This window comes from Thunnus albacares, chromosome 20 (assembly GCF_914725855.1).
Source record: "Thunnus albacares chromosome 20, fThuAlb1.1, whole genome shotgun sequence".
Taxonomy (NCBI): domain Eukaryota; kingdom Metazoa; phylum Chordata; class Actinopteri; order Scombriformes; family Scombridae; genus Thunnus; species Thunnus albacares.
The window spans coordinates 19,141,039-19,156,797 of NC_058125.1; the positions used below are offsets into that span (position 1 = coordinate 19,141,039).

Here is a 15,759-nt window from a genome sequence, read left to right on the forward strand (position 1 = left end):
CCGAGGCGTGTAGAGCCTGCTGGCTGCAGTTACGCATGAGACCACCAGCATACCTGGATCGTCACACTGATTGCACAGAAGAGGAGAGTGAGGGTTGAAAACATCCATCTGACTGCATCGTGGTCTTCCCCCTCGACCTCTATTGTGCTGTGGCTCGGTCTCTGATTAGCTGATACACCTGTGCTGGTTTTGGCTTCCTATAGAGGCTTGTCGAGTCCCTTGCGAGCAGTCACATATAACTGCAGTCACATGACCTCTATTTTCTATACATGATGATCACCTCCTGCTGAATAGGAGCTATTTTTCAGAGTCAGAGCATGAAATCAAGCTGATTGATACACATGAATATCATCCTTCTGCAATCACCTGAATGGTGCATGTACAGGTACTTACAAAGAAAACAATCTGCAGTTTAAAATGTGCAGAAAACTAAATGACCATGTATTGCTCTAACAGAGAACTGTGAATGACAATAAAGCTGTATATTGTAGAGAAATGGCTCTGTATGTGCTTAGAAGCCAAATGAGAGGATGGATTTCTTTCTGAGACGCCTGGAAGTGATTCATCTAGTCTCAGAATAAACTACACCAGCGCTGATTTATTGTAAATGAAGGATTATGTCACCCAAATGCAACATTATGGCTCTTTCATGTGTTTTTAATAGTTTTAGCCACGTTAGCAGATGGCGTTGTCAGCCTGCCTATCAACCACTTTGGTCCAAACTGAAATATCTCAACAATTATTGGATGGATTGGTGCTGACATTCATGGCCCTCAGAGGATAAAGCCTAATGACTTTTTTATCTTGCGCCATAAACATTTAAATTTGTCCAAAACTATGATTCATAACCAAAAACCTTCAAAACAAATGACGCCGTACTTTGATAATTGGCATGCTAACGTCCATGGTAAACTAAGATGTTGAACATGGTAAATATTAAACCTGTTAAAAACAGCATGTTAGCATGCTCATGTTAGCTTTCAACTCTACTCTAATACATTGCTGTCTAAAAGTAGTTGACCTAAGAGTATAATTTTAAAGCTTCTCGAGGCAGTGTGGGTTTTAAAAAGTTGTCTTTGTCACCTACAGACCACTTCCAGGTCGTAAATAACTGCCCAGCAGATATTTGGAGGTGTTACATGTCGGACAGTACGTGCCTGCTGTAGGAACAGTGCGTGCAGTGTGTTTTTACTTTGCGTAACATTGTATGTGACTGATTCAGAGGGCCTCAGAGACATGCAAACAGCCTCTTCTTCTCTCACAAAGATGCTCATTGTCCAGCATTTCCTTTGCTCTCAAACAGACAGAATGTACTAATATTGTTCCACATTTCTGGCTCTTTTACCCTTGTTACTTTCACCTCTGACATAGCACTGTGGAAATACAACACACCCTGGGAGCCACATGAACTTGAAGGCCTTTAAAAGATTGATAGCTTTGAACATGATGAAAAACGTACAGTATACTAACTAAAAAGACTAAGAGTCTTCAAACAACAAACAACAGCTCTGTGAAGTTGAACTTACAGCTGTGCTCACAGTGACAATGCTAACACCCTGATGTTTAGCAGGTATATAACCATGTTCACCATCTTAGTTTAACATGTCAGCATGCTAACGTTAGCAAATTAGCACTAAACACAAAGTAAAGTTGAGCCTGATGGGAACGTCATTAGTTTTTGCAGATATTAGTCACGTGGCAACTAGCTTAAAGTGCAACGCCATCAGATGCTCCAATTGACTCCCATTCAAAAAGCGTCAACTTCTCTCTAGAAATTTTAACTCAGTCATTATTTTTCAATGAGTCATTATGGTGTCTTGGTGGTCTTTTTGGTAATTATTGCTCCGTTAATAAGATTTGAAGGCTTATATTATCTTTGATGTCTGCTGTGTGGACGTTGATTGACAGCTGTGATTGATAGTTGGCTCAACTGCTGCTCTCCCCGCAATGAGTCGGACTATTGTTGCAATTTTTCGGTTTAATAGTATTTGATTACGTTAGCACACTTCAGTTAAATAAGCCGTTCCCCATAAACTAGTGCTGTCTTCAGTCCGAGGTAGCGGGGCGTGTTTCCGGAGCGTGGAGGGCAACACCCTGCACTCCTTATTTGGAAGATCCTGGCTCCAAACGGGACCATAAGCTGCAACTTTATATAATGCGTGTTACTAACTTGGCTTCTTCCCCGCAGTTTTTGTGCTTTCTCACCTCGCAGGAAAATCCAGAATCCGAATTGTGGGCCATGGCCACGGGGATAGTGCAGCGATGGTGGCGTGGTCCTGCGGGTGTCCTGCCTTGACACCTTCTCCGGCAATATTATTGCTATTATTATTACTAGTCATATCTTTATTAATACTATCGTTGTTATTGTTATTATTGTTGTTATTATGCTTCTCTGTGTCTCTCTCCCCCTCCCTCCTTCTTTCTCTATCAACCCAACCGGCCAAGGCAGATGGCCGTCCATCTAGATTTCGTTCTGCTTGAGGTTTCTTTCCGTTAGAGGGGAGTTTTTCCTCGCCGCTGTCGCCAAGTGCTGCTCATGGGGGAATCGTTGGGTCTCTCTAAATTTAAGAGTACAGTCTAGACCTGCTATATGTGAAAAGTGTCCTGGGATAACTTTTGTTATGATTTAGCATAAATAAAACTGAATTGAATTAAAATTGAACCTTGGGCTTTAAATTGGCTCCAATGCAAACCAGTGGGTGACGTCAGACCTCGCTACGTCCATCTTTATATACTGTCTAGAGTATTAGTTAAAAAAAAAACCCAAAACAAAACTGAACAAATTTGAGCCTGATGATGGTGCTATATAGAGTGTTAAGGGTTCACCAAAGTTACTTTAATTCACCCTGGTGGGAACATGAATATCTGTACCAAATTTCAAGGTAATCCTTCAGATAGTTGCTGAGATTTGACTTGAAACCACAAATGTGAACCTCATGGTGCTGCTAGAGAAAAGGTGTAGGGATCCTCAAGGTTTTTAGGATCCATCTTCTGTGAATCGTGAATGTCTGTACCAAATTTCATGGCAATCCACCAAATAAACGTTGAGATATCTCAGTTGGTCGCCACAGTCGAACATCAAACAGTTAATTTTCTTTTTTGCGGTCTTTTTAGTGTTTTATCTGCATATGTTCTTTTGGAATCTTTAAGGGAGCAAACAAAAAGTTCTGTGGTTTTTTTTATCAGTGAATAAAAGCATTTCCCCTCACGGAGTGTGTGTGTATGGGTAATTTAAAGGAGCCAGACAGTGCGAGAGAGTGTGTGTGTGTGTGTGACAGAGATACATATCGGGGACGTAGGCAACCGGATTGCTGCCTCTCTCTCTCCTCATGGATCAGACAGCTGTTCAGCAGCTGTGTGCACAAGTGTGAGAAAATGTGTGTGTCAGGAGAGAGAGAGAGAGAAAGGGAGGAGTGTTTGTGCGAGTATGTGTGTGTCAGAGAAAGATAGAAAAGCAGCGCTGTAATTTATGCTGCACCTCCGACCCCACAGTTCTTGGCTGCCTCTGTCTCTTCTGAGGTTTGCTGACGTGAGAAAAAGGCAGCTCATCAGAAATCAGCTTCCACCAGCTCACCAGGGGAAAGACGGGGGAGTAAAACGAGGGTGGCGCAACATGATTAAAATGTTTGTTTTTACGTGTATATGAAACACTGATTGTCATGAGAGGGTAACTGATGTGTCTGAATGACTACATAGTGTACAAAAAAGTTCATTGTTCACCTTAAAAAGAAGTAGATGACTCAAAAATCTACTCACCACGAGGTCTATTTAGTAGCTTTTTTTAGAGCTTTTGAATGATTTTCCTCAGCATGTTGGCTTAGACTCAAGGTTACTCATTGACCTTGAAAACCGCAGTCAACAAAACGATCTCATCATTAAATTACTATTAGAGGAATAGTTTTTCGGAAATGCTTATGGCTTTATTACAGATAGTTAGATCATAAGATTGATACCACGTTCATGTTTGTTTGTCTAAATATAAAGCTAGAGCCAGCAGTTGGTTAGCTTAGCTTTAGAGCTACAATGATAGGTTGAATAATCAATCGACAGTTAATCTTTAACTATGTTGATATTTTTGATTTCTGCCATTTTATAGACCAAATGACTATATATACCAAATAATGAATCCATAATGAAAATAATTATTAGTTGCAGCCCTACTTAGCTTAGCAGAAATACCGGAAACAGATAAACAGTTAGCCAGGCTCTGTCTGAAAGCTAACACGTTATATATTTTGTTAATTTGTACAAAAACGTGTAAAAACAATATGTTGTTTTACGAGGGGTTATGTGTCAAAGATGCTTGTATGTGGATTTTGTTACCTTGATACCAGGCTAACTGTTTCCCCCTGCTTCCAGTCTTTATGCTAAGCTAAGCTAACCTAGCTGTAGCTTCATACAGATATGAGAGTGGTGTCAATCTTCTAATCTGACTCTCGGTGAGAAAACGAGTAAGTATACTTCCAAAAATATTCCAAAAGCAGCTAATGTACCTAAAAATCTTCTGGACTTCTGGAGCTTTTGCTCATATTACATGATCTTCCTGATTGAAAAACCTTCATTTTCTCACCTGAAATTTAATTTTGTTGCATTATCCATCACATATGTGGTATTCATAATATTTTCATGGTTCTTATTAGAGTGTATCTACAATTTAGCCTTTAACTGTATTCATTTCGTTTGCCTTTTCTGCCTCTTTGTATTTTGACGTGATTTATGTCGAGTGGCTGCTGTGGCATTTTATTTTCCCTTTGGTCTATATATCTATCTATCTATTTTCAAGTCTTAACATGAACTTGTGTCTCTTAAAATAGTTTTTTACTTCATTCCCTTTTCACTCACTCAAACACTAGTGGATCATCTCTGTAGTCTGAACAAGATAGAGGCTCAAAGTGCTGGGTGGGGGAAAGCAGTAATGCAACAGCTTAATCAGGCTGAGGGGAACACACTCACACTAACACACACACACACTCTGACTACTCATCTCAAGACTCGTTCTCTCCATCCTGTTTTCTCTCTGCAGACCTCCACCCACACACACACACACACACACACACACACACACACACGAGCCCCACAGGAGATATTTAATGTTTTATTTTAATGGTTTGTCCTCTTTTAATGTGTCTTTTAAGACAAATAAACATACTAAAAGATAAATTAGATAAACAGTCAAACAGAGAAAAGGGCAGCCAGAGGGGTAATTTGCATGTACTTGCATTGCAACAGCGGCGATTGCATGATGTTAGGGTACAAGTGGGAGGATGCCGTGTTTTTTTTAAGGTCATATGAAGACCGAGCAGATGACTGGGTGGTGATGACTTATGAAATGGAAAACAATAGCTGAGCATGAAACAAATACTGAGATTCTGTGTTTGTACAAACAGGAGAAACGTTTAAGGATCAGTCCAGGTGATATTCTATATTTTTCATAAAAGACCCGAGACAAACGATGAATTGATCCTCATTAAAGCCTGATAACTTCCTTTGACCCATAGACTTCCATTGTTGCTAGCAGCTATGTGAGGCTGTACTTTCAGGGGTGTTTTGAGCTACATGCTAATGTCAAAGTGCTAATATCCTCAAAATACCGATGCTACTGTGACATGCTGATGTCTAGCAGGTATGTGTGTATCGTGTTAGCGTGCTAACATTTGCTACTTAGCACTTAACACAAAGTACAGTTGAGGCTGATGGGAGGGTCATTTGTTTTGCAGGTTTTTAGTTATGAATCAAAGTTTTGAACAAATTGTTTTGATGGCACTTGATGAAAAGTCAAGGGATTTTCAAGGGAAGTTATTACAATTCATTCTACGGGGGACATGAATGTTTACACCAATTTTCATTTTCAATTTATCCAATTGTTGTTGAGATATTTCAGTCTGGACCAAAATGGCGGACCAACTGACATACTGACATTGCCATCCCTAGACACAAAACATCAATGAGCCACATCTTTGTACTAGTTGACATAATGAGCTACCTTTAGAGTCAATCATAAAAACACTTCTGGTGTTGCAAATACTTACTGCAGCTGAAAATAGTCCCCAACAAACGCACTACTTACTCCTTGAGGAACGTTTGCTAAAAAACCTCAGTGCCCAGCTGTTCTAGGAAACTGAAACATAATATTTGTGACCATTTTTGAGGATTTAGGCAGCATTCACACCAAATCCAGCGATGCAGGAAAAAGGCCAGTCCTCCCATTCATTTCAACGGGGTTAGTGCATTTAGGCTGCGGAAGTGGGAACCGCATGGGCTGCAGCAGAAAACCACAGCAGCAGTGCAAGAAAAAAATTGAACTATAATCAACTTTTGCCAAAATGTAACCCTAAGTCATGCTGCTGTGGCCGATCACGAAAGCTGGCGATCAGATCGAAGACGCCTACGGGGAGAAGAACTTTGTTTACCATGTAGCATCTGTACAACTCTGCCATGAGGGAGTACAAAGACGTTACTAGGATGAGAGGAAGACATTTCGCTTTGATTGATAGCTTTAAAAATAAAGTTAGGCTTCTGCTGACAGCTTCCTGACTCAATTTAAAAGACAAGAGAAAAAGAGAGAGATGGCGAGTGAGCCAAGAGCACTAAAGAGAGAGTAACGGTTGAATGAGCTGGAGAGTGAATGAAAAGAAGGAGCGGTGTAGTGAAAACAAAGCAGTGAATCAGATAGACGTTATTTTCTGATTGTTTCACAGCTGTTTCTTTCTACAGCACAAATAAACACGACCACACCTCCGCACAACCCTGCAGGAAGGTGCCGCATTGCTGGATTTGGTGTGAATGGCAGCCTTAGACGTTTTAAAATCTCCGTCCACACGAGCGCTTTAGCACTGTTTCAGAAATGATCTCCGTCCATACTAACGCCTGAAAACGCATATCGCATGACCATTCACGGACACTGGGCGTGTGTGTGCGGGTGTAGACAGGAAGCAGATTATTGGTTGCTTAGTTGCAGAAAATATTACAGAGAAAGAACAGTAATGTCAAAAAGTAAGACTAGAGATTTCTTTGCTTGGACTGATGATGAGGCGGAACTGAGTAACACGAGTATAAGGTGGTCAAGGCGGCAGAAAACATGACCATGTGATAGGGGCGTGACCAATCAGGGAAATACACGTCGTGATGGATAAGATCCAATCAGGAAGTGAACGGGGGTGTCTGCATCATCGTTTTCGAAAGTGTTGGTTTCAGCTGGTCCAGACTAAAACTGTGTCGACCATGTTTTCAAAAGTGTCCGTTTTAGGGGTTGGGAAAACACCAGAGCAGTGTGGACGCTAGGCGTAAACGTAGCAAAAGTTATGTCATTCATTTGAACAGGGGCAGCACGTTAATGCAGCGGGGGTACAGACAATGCAGGGCTGTTTTTGGTGTGAGATCCTCAGATAGGGTAGGGAAATCGAAAACCTTTGAGAGATTGACTAACACATTGTCGATTTTAGTCTTTTCATGGGATTTATTCACAATAATAAAAATATAGAATATCTGCAGCAGCCTTATCCTTTAAGCAACAAGAGAAAACAGGATGTGCACATACAGAGTGGACAGCAGAGACTGGTTTAAATTTGTTCGTTTATTTGGAACCCTCCTCCAAATCACGTCTGTAATTTTTCCATTTCACAAAATATTTACAAAAAAAGATACTTTTATGTCGTTTTTTTTTCTTTTTTTCTATCTTTATGTCTGTTGTAACGGCTCCTTTTTAGGATGATGACCATTGCTTACATCTCGCAGTCCAGTCTTTTAGAAAAAGTTCATGAAAAAAAAAAAAAAATCCTCCCACCCTTTTTTTTTTTCTTCCATACACTCTTTTTTAAAACTGCATACAGTTTTTTCCCCTATTGTTCTTCTTTTGAGTGCTTAAAAAACTCTTCCTTGCATGCTTACAGCTGCAAACAGGAAGCCAAGAGCTTGTGTGCTTATTGAGAGGAAGTGACATCTTTGCCCTGCAGGAAGTACAATTACAGCATCATCAGATCCTCCAGATGCTTGATTGGTTTGGTCTGTCCAGTTTTGCCTTTTTCTCAACAATCAAAGAGTCTCTCAAGACAAGCATGAAACCTACGGATGTACCAAATAACACAAAGTCATAGTCATTACTAAATGGAAACAGTCTTTGTCAGAAGATTTTCTGTCCTGTGGGAAGCCTGGCAGCATGAAGGGAGGACTGGATCCTCATTCCAGAAACAAGAGTGCTAGGAATAAGGGTTGAATTCCCCAAAAACTCAGAGGGTCAGGGTCAACCGGCCCCTTTAGACGCAGCTCTAGTGTCCCTCTGTGGTTCAGCATCTGTAGTCCAGGCATAACAAGGCGTCCACAAGTGCATTGTGGGTGTTCCATGGAAGAGCGTTTTGTGTTCAAGCCGTACTATCCATCCCTGAACTCAGCAAAGAAAGGAAGTGCCATGACGAGAAAAAAAAAAAAAGAACATCAAGAGACACAAAGGGACCGTGGTCCCTCTTTAAAGGATCTATCAAAGTAAGTCAGCTGGGCTGAGAAAAATATGATGCTAATAACATAAGGCAATTGACCTCAGTACAACTGGAGGGGTGATTATATCAGAGAAACATGAGACGCTAAACTGGAAAGCTCAACACTGCACGGTATTATCTCTTTTCCCTCGAGCCTCAGTGAGAAGCCTTGAAGAGGCATGAAAGATTTTCTAATAAAAAGTTCATTTTCTATCAATTCGTCTCCTGCTCTATAAATAAAAAGATGCATCTCATCCGGACGTCTTCAGCCCCTCCTCTGTGTCTTTTAACGTGTAAAACACTGAGCTGAGTTGTGCCAAGAGTGAGCGGTTGGCTGTATATGCATTTTACGTATAATACACTACATGAAACACTGACCGAAAATAAAGAAAATAAAAAAATAAAAACACAAAGAGATCAACCCTGCCCCCGAATGTGTGTACATGTTCTAGATCTGTGTGTGTGTGTGTGTGTGTGTGTGTGGATATAAACATTAATTTAAGTGTGTGTAGACTATAACTGCATTATCAGAGAGTATTGATGTGTTTTTTCCGGTAATGAAGTCAGTAAAGGTGTGCTATTTTGGTGCCTGTCTCTATATCCAAGTGTGTGTGTGTGTATGTGTGTGTGTGTGTCTACTCTGTTAACTGGTGACGTAGTGCTTTGTAGATGGCTGCCCATACAGCCCGTAGAAATCTGCATGTCTGTGTGTCTGTGAGGCGTCTATCCAGTCCCTCACTGCCAAGCCCTGCATGGACGGACCTCCAGAGGCCAGGCCAGGAGGCGGAGGGTAGTCTTGGGCGCTGACCCAGGGGAAAGAGCCCGAGCGCGGGTACGGGGGATGACTGCGGTGGCCCGACACCGAGGGCACTCCGGAGCAGTAGCAGTTATCCATCGTACACACCAGGATCTTACGGCCGCCGTACTGTGGCAGCACTGCCTGCTGGGAGGAGTGAGAGGAGCTGCTGCCACCGGGAGGAAAGTGTGAGGAGCCGAACACGGAACCAGAGTGGTGGTTGGTCAGCGAGCCGCTTCCGCTTCCTGCCCCGCCGCTCTCGCTGATGTGAGGTGGGCCGCAGGGGCCGAGAGGTTGCTGATTGGTGGACTGGCCTTCTCCAGAGGCAGAGCCTGAGCCCAGGTAGGGCTGCTTAGCTAACGATGAGGAAGAAGATGAGGAAGAGGAGGAGGAGTCTTTGAAACCCAGAGTGGTGTTTTTTCCGACGTTCCCGTTTCCCTCTGGGAAGGCAGTGGAATGTTTCCGTTTCTCTGCTCCAGAGGCAGAGCTCTGACCGCTGGGATAAGCAGGAACAGACTGCAGGAAGGTCGAGGGAGGGGTGAGGGGAGCTGAGAGGGGAGAGAGAGGGTGTGAAATGAGAGATAAGTGGTAATTAAAATAAAAACACATTCATGACTGTCGTGTCCTGGATTAAAACCTGAAAAGTGTGTCTGAGTTTGTACCTTCCAGCGTTCTCTTCAAGCTCTTCTCTCTTTTGGAGATTTCAGAAAGGAACAGCTTTGAGTTTAGATTCCCCACTTTGTAAGGAGGCAGACTGCTTCCCACACATGCCTGAGACCTGCAACAAGTGCCAGGAGACAAAATTCAAGATAAGACGCCTTCTCTTGGCATCATCACCTGCATATTATAGAACCGAGGGCAAAAAAAAAAAAAACCTTCTCTCTCACCTGTCTGTGAGGATTTTAACAGGCTTGGTATTTTTCATGAAGCTCAGTTCCTCTGCCTTACTGAAGGCTGTGTGGATGGAGCTCAGCAGCTTCTGGGCCTCATGGCGCTGCTCTCCCAGAGCTAGAACCTGGGCGGCGTTGTCCTGGCAGAACCGAGCCTGAGCCCGCTCCAGAGCCTCCAGTGTCCGACCGAGATCCTCCTCCAAGAGCTGATGCATCCGCTGGTACTGCAAACGCACCTCCTCTTTCAGCTCACACACCCTGTCCTGTAGAGAAACAAACGCGGACACACAAACATCAATACCGGCGTTATATAACAGTGTGTCTTAAAATGTGTGTGGCTGTGTTTACGCCCACGGAGCAAGGTGCAAAAACATACCTCCACCACACACTTGTCAGAGTCTAGTTTGCAAAGCTGTTCCTCGATCTCCTGCACTCGTTCCTCCACGCGCTCCTGCTGTCTCAACAGGCTTTGCTGCGAGGTGGGGAAAGAGAGACAGAAAACAAGAAAGAAAGTCTTAAAACTCTGAGAAGTTGTGACCTCAGCCAGCCACTAGCATCCCCTCCCCATGCCGGAGATATTAGAACCCGGGAGCCGGCTAATTTAGTCTCCATCCAACACACAATCCCTGTGGGGGAGGAGGGAGGGTGTGCTGTCATAGCAACCAACAGCTATTTTGTGTTTGCATTAGTGAGTGAGGACTAACGTTGGGGGAGCTGGCGGCAGCAAGCAGAGAGAGATAGATAAATGGGCATAAGGAGCTCTCCTCCCTCTACTCTCCCCTCAGTGCACCTCCTCTTACTGCTCCTCTACTCTTTATTTGCTCTCTAAAAACACGCTCATGTATTCACGCCGTCGAGGCCGCTCCGTGAGCTACAGCAATGTTGTGACAACAACACTTGTTATTTCTGGGAGGTTGATGGCATGTGAACAAGAGCAGACGCCTGCTCGGGCCAAACTGAGATGTCCATCCTGCTTCAGCTTGTGGCTACAATAAATTTAAAAAAAACATGATAAATGTCTTTATATGAGATCAACAATCCTTTATGTCTCTGCCTGCATTATACAAGTCTGACAGCAGGAATATCATTGACACAGATTTGCTAATCCTTCATGCTATTAATATTTAATGTGAAAAATGAATAATCTTTGCTCAACATGTAACAGTGGAGAAGCATGAGGATGAGATGGTGAAGAGGAGAATAATGTGGTGCTGCCAATATGATCCAGATTTAAATAAACAGGACGAAGAGCCTACAGCCATGCTAGCAGCTCTGTGAGGCTGTATTTAGACACAGTGCTGCTTTGGGCTAAATGCTAATGTCAGCATGCTAACATGCTGATCTTTTATATGATGTTTACTATGTTCAGCTGCTAACATTTGCTATTTAGCACTAAACACAAGCTGAGGATGGTGGGAATGTCTTTAGTTTTGAAGGTATTTAGTCATAACTCAAAGTATTGGGCAAATTAAGAACATGTCCATGCAGCTAAATTCATAAACACATCTTTTCTCTCTGTTTTGACCCTCCGACCAGACTAAAACAGGTTTTTCTCCCACGAAATCTGAGCTCTTGTGAATGTGAAAATGCCGGCTTGGCATTGTAGTATGTACAGAAAACTGAGCTTTGTAGAAACACTATGGTATTGGTGACAAAATAGATGGTAGCAGTAGCGCGACAGTCCACTGTTTTTCATTGGAAGAAGAAGAAGAAGAAACACCACAACAACGGCAGACGGCTTCATGCGGGTGTTATCGTCTTTATTGTCTACTTTGATAGCTTGTTTGTTGTTAAACGTAGCTATCTACCACCTTTCTCTCGCTGGAATGGTTATAATCTGCACGCAATAAACAAAATGTCAGGAAGCTGCCGCAGAAACAGAAACAGTATACTGTTTCTTCTTTGCTGGTTTTTCTGTGGCTGATTTGCTCATCTGTCCTCTGCACAGGCCCAGTAGACGAATTACTGGTTTTGGTGTTTTAATGTGGACGGAGGTATTTGCAGAAACGAGCTGAAACGCTGGAGTGGACGCTTGTTGTTTTAGCATGAAAACAGTGTTTTAGAATTTGGCCGGCTTAATGTAGACAGTCTAAATTTTTGATCTGATGATGACCCCAGATGAAAAGTCAGGGGATCGCTTAAGTCAGTATGATTCTTCCTCTGGATAACATGAACGTCTGTATCAAATTCCACATAAATCCATCCAATAGTTGTTGAGATATTTCAGTTACAGACTGGTGGACAGACATCGCCATCCCTAGAGTCTCACTGCTAGCGTGGCTAAAAATGGGACTAAATCTGTCATTAATCCCACAAGTCAATAATCAGTTGTTTTTCACAGAATGAAGATCTGTTCACATACACCCACCACCACCATCATCATCATCATCATCTCCACTGTCCAGTCATTCCAACCAAACAGCTGATTTTATCATTAGTTCCCAGTATGATCAGCTGCTGTGGAGCTTGATAGGAATGAAAACCTGCATACTCTTGGGCCTCAGCGGCACATGGTTGGGAACCACTGCCCTAGATATCTCTCACACACACACACACACACACACAGACACACACACACACACACATACGCAAACACACGCACACACTTGGCATGGTTAGATCCAGGACTGTGACCTGGTTGTGCTGATTGATTGAGTTAGGCTCCGAGCAGAAGCCAGGGGAAAAACAGGGTCGAAGGAGCTGAAGCTTCCCAGAGGGGGGTAGCAACTAAATGTATGGGATACCTTTGGGGGAGGGAGAGGGGTGAGGGGGGTATAAAGAGGAGGTGGGGGTGGGGTGGGGGGGGCTCTTTAGCTGTCATTTCACCACAGTGTCTTTTCCATCAGAGCCACCAGAGCAGGAGAGCAGGGCCAGAGGGAAGGTCGGTGCTCGCCTGGAGTGGCTGGTGGATGGTGTGAGCTAGTGAGGTGGATTTGGTGGTGGGGGGGCTGATGGAGGTGAAGAGCAGGGAGTGGCTGTAGGGTGGTATGTGTGTGTGTGTGTGTGTGGAGAGGGAGAGAGAGAGAGAGGGGGGGGGGGGGGGGTCCACTCTGCATTTCTTGATTGCATTCAACATGGAGGATGCATTAGTGGCCACTAACACGAGGACAAATGTGATCTAAAAGGTTTATGGATTAAGGCTGGTTGATATGTTTGAAATCAATGTCACGGTGTTATTGAAAGATTATTTTCAAAATCCAAATTTAAAGGAATCCTTATTAAAAATGTTTATTTACGTGATACGTTTATGCTAAAATAGTTATATCGGCTGAAATATGATTATCGGGTTTTTTAATAAGTCAAATAAATCAGAAATCCAGAATTAAATCAGGCTCAACTTGTCGTCCAGTCTGATTATAGATAATGTAGGAAAAGCTGTAAATGTGAAGGATTTTCGTAATACAGCCTTTAAATTCAGGCCAGGTCCCACCCGGTGGCCCTTCCTGCGCCCCAGGCAACCGATTAACTATACATAAAGCTGAGTCATAGTGTTACCAAAAGGAAGCACACCCGAGCATGACATGGTTGACACCCAAACAGGGTGTTGGGTGAATAACATGAGTCAGTCAGGAGTGTTGCCTTCGTGGTTTGACTAAACCGCCCTGTCACACAACCCTTTCAAGAGAAGAAAAAAAAAAAAAACCAGGATGGAAAACCAACCCGACCTCCGCTCGAACAGACGGCAGCGAGCACCAAACCCCCAGGAAGGGAAGAGGTTAATAAGAAAACCCAAGTAGACCGCAGAATCAAGTGACGAATCACTTTAATCCCCCTTCCCCTCGTCTCCACTCCCACCCCCCCCCCCCCCCCCCCCCCTCTCACAACTGGCGATCCCTGTGCTAGGATGCACCTGTGCTGGGGAGATAAGGCCCACTGAGGGCCCCTCATTGTTCCACCCTCGACTGCATTGTTTGTCATTCCAACAGATGAGAACGGGCTGGAATGGATCACAACTGAAAAAATGCACAGACTGGAAGATAGACTCCAACACAGGCGCTGAAAAACACTCGAAATGCAATTGTTTCTTAATACAGGCGCCTCTGTATTTGACTGAGTAAACTGATTGGGTAAAAACATTAACGACTAAGAGGAGATCATGCCAGCTTTTTACCCAAAAACCTCCACTTAATGTCTCTAATGTGGCAAAGGATTACATTCAAATATGCCCTTTGTTCTGGTGATGTTTGCTGGACAGTAGAGAAAAATGACCTCATTGGTCTGTGTGGTGCTGTTATAAATGTAAAAAGCTGCATTTTGGTACCTGAGTGGGCACTTAGCCAATACTTATTGATCAGTGATGAATTGACAAATTCTTGCAAGATGTCTGACATCAGTGATATAGTCAAACTACTGGCTGTGTTTTTGTTTCTGTGTGTGATGACACCCTGCTGGCATATGTTTGTTTCATGTTTGTGTACAAGTATAATTCTTCTTACTCTTATGTCGTTGCGCCGCAGCTCCACGTCAGTGACGGCGTGGCCGTGGCTGGGGTGGCAGCGGGCGAAGCAGCAGTACTGACACACCGCCGTCTGTTCGGCCTCGCAGTGGTACAGCCTGTACTCGTCATGCTGAGGGCAGGTCCAGGCCTTCACCGCCTCCGCCTCCACCAACAGGTGCCCCAGGGCTGAGCACGGCTGCTGCAGGTGTGTCTGGATGTGGGACTGGCAGCACGGGGCGTTGCAGCGCAGGCAGACTTTCACTGCAGGGAGTGGTGGGCCTCGGCGGCACAAGATGCACTGCAACGCCGGCGTGGTGGCCTTCTCCACGCTCAGGGCGTTGTACTTCTCGACTATGTTGGACAGTTTGTGGTTCTTCTCCAGGCTGGGCTTCTGCGTGTAAGCATGATTGCACTCAGGGCAGCGGGCCAGCGAGGAGTCTTTGGCCCAGGCCTCGCTGATGCAGCCCCGGCAGAAGTTGTGCTTGCAGGGCAGCTGGATGGGATCTGAGAACACGTGCAGGCAGATGGGGCAGATGAGCTCCTCCTCAAAACAGTTCCTCCACGTCTCAGCCATGTCAGAGGCCATCATGGTGCGGGCAGGCATACACTAACTCTGTTCTCCACTTCTATGACTCTCTGTCCTCAGCACAGGAAACCTGACACTCTCAAAATGAGTCTTGAGAAAAAAGATAAAAACAGACCCGATACCGTCCTGAAAGATTAGTCTGTATATTTCAAACCCTTGTGAGCAAAATCAGACGAGTCTCCCTGACAGATGACGAGTATTGCTTATTGCTGCAGCATGAAGGCAAATTCCAGAAATTGACCAGAGAAGGCTTCAGGCGAGGATGACAACACCTTGGTGATTTCAACACACACAGCAGGGGCTGACGTTATACAGATTACAGTAAACGGTGCTTTCCTTTCCTCTAAATCACACTCTCTCACACACACACACACACATACACACACACACTGGGCCTGCCTTTAAAGCTTCTGTGTGTGTGTGTTTATATATATATAAATATATATATAAATGTATATGTGTGTGTATGTGTGTGTGTGTACAGGCCTACAGGAAGCTAAAAAGCCTGTCAGCTACAGGTAAACCATGAAATGCAAACAAGGCACAGAGAACTAAATATCTACACTGTTACTTCAATG

The 15,759-nt window shown here is 43.9% G+C and overlaps 1 protein-coding gene across 1 annotated transcript; it reads right to left on the bottom strand.

Moving 5' to 3' along the window:
- Window positions 1-7,558: 7,558 nt before the first annotated feature.
- trim8b (tripartite motif containing 8b) lies at window positions 7,559-15,271 on the bottom strand. The gene is made up of 5 exons (XM_044337286.1): window positions 14,594-15,271; window positions 10,534-10,629; window positions 10,155-10,420; window positions 9,930-10,045; window positions 7,559-9,815 (listed from the first exon to the last, which is right to left on the bottom strand). Exons 1-5 carry the CDS (start codon window positions 15,197-15,199, stop codon window positions 9,115-9,117), a joined length of 1,785 nt encoding a protein of 594 aa, XP_044193221.1. The 5' UTR covers window positions 15,200-15,271; the 3' UTR covers window positions 7,559-9,114.
- Between the last annotated feature and the right edge of the window lie 488 nt (window positions 15,272-15,759).

Excerpts from the sequence above, each read along its gene's own strand:
- trim8b (XM_044337286.1), bottom strand. The coding sequence starts at position 15,199 with ATGCCTGCCCGCACCATGATGGCCTCTGACATGGCTGAGACGTGGAGG. Across the intron at positions 10,421-10,533 it reads CTGACAAGTGTGTGGTGGAG|GACAGGGTGTGTGAGCTGAA; the intron begins GTATGTTTTTGC and ends GTTTCTCTACAG. Across the intron at positions 9,816-9,929 it reads CTTGAAGAGAACGCTGGAAG|CTCCCCTCACCCCTCCCTCG; the intron begins GTACAAACTCAG and ends CTCCCCTCTCAG.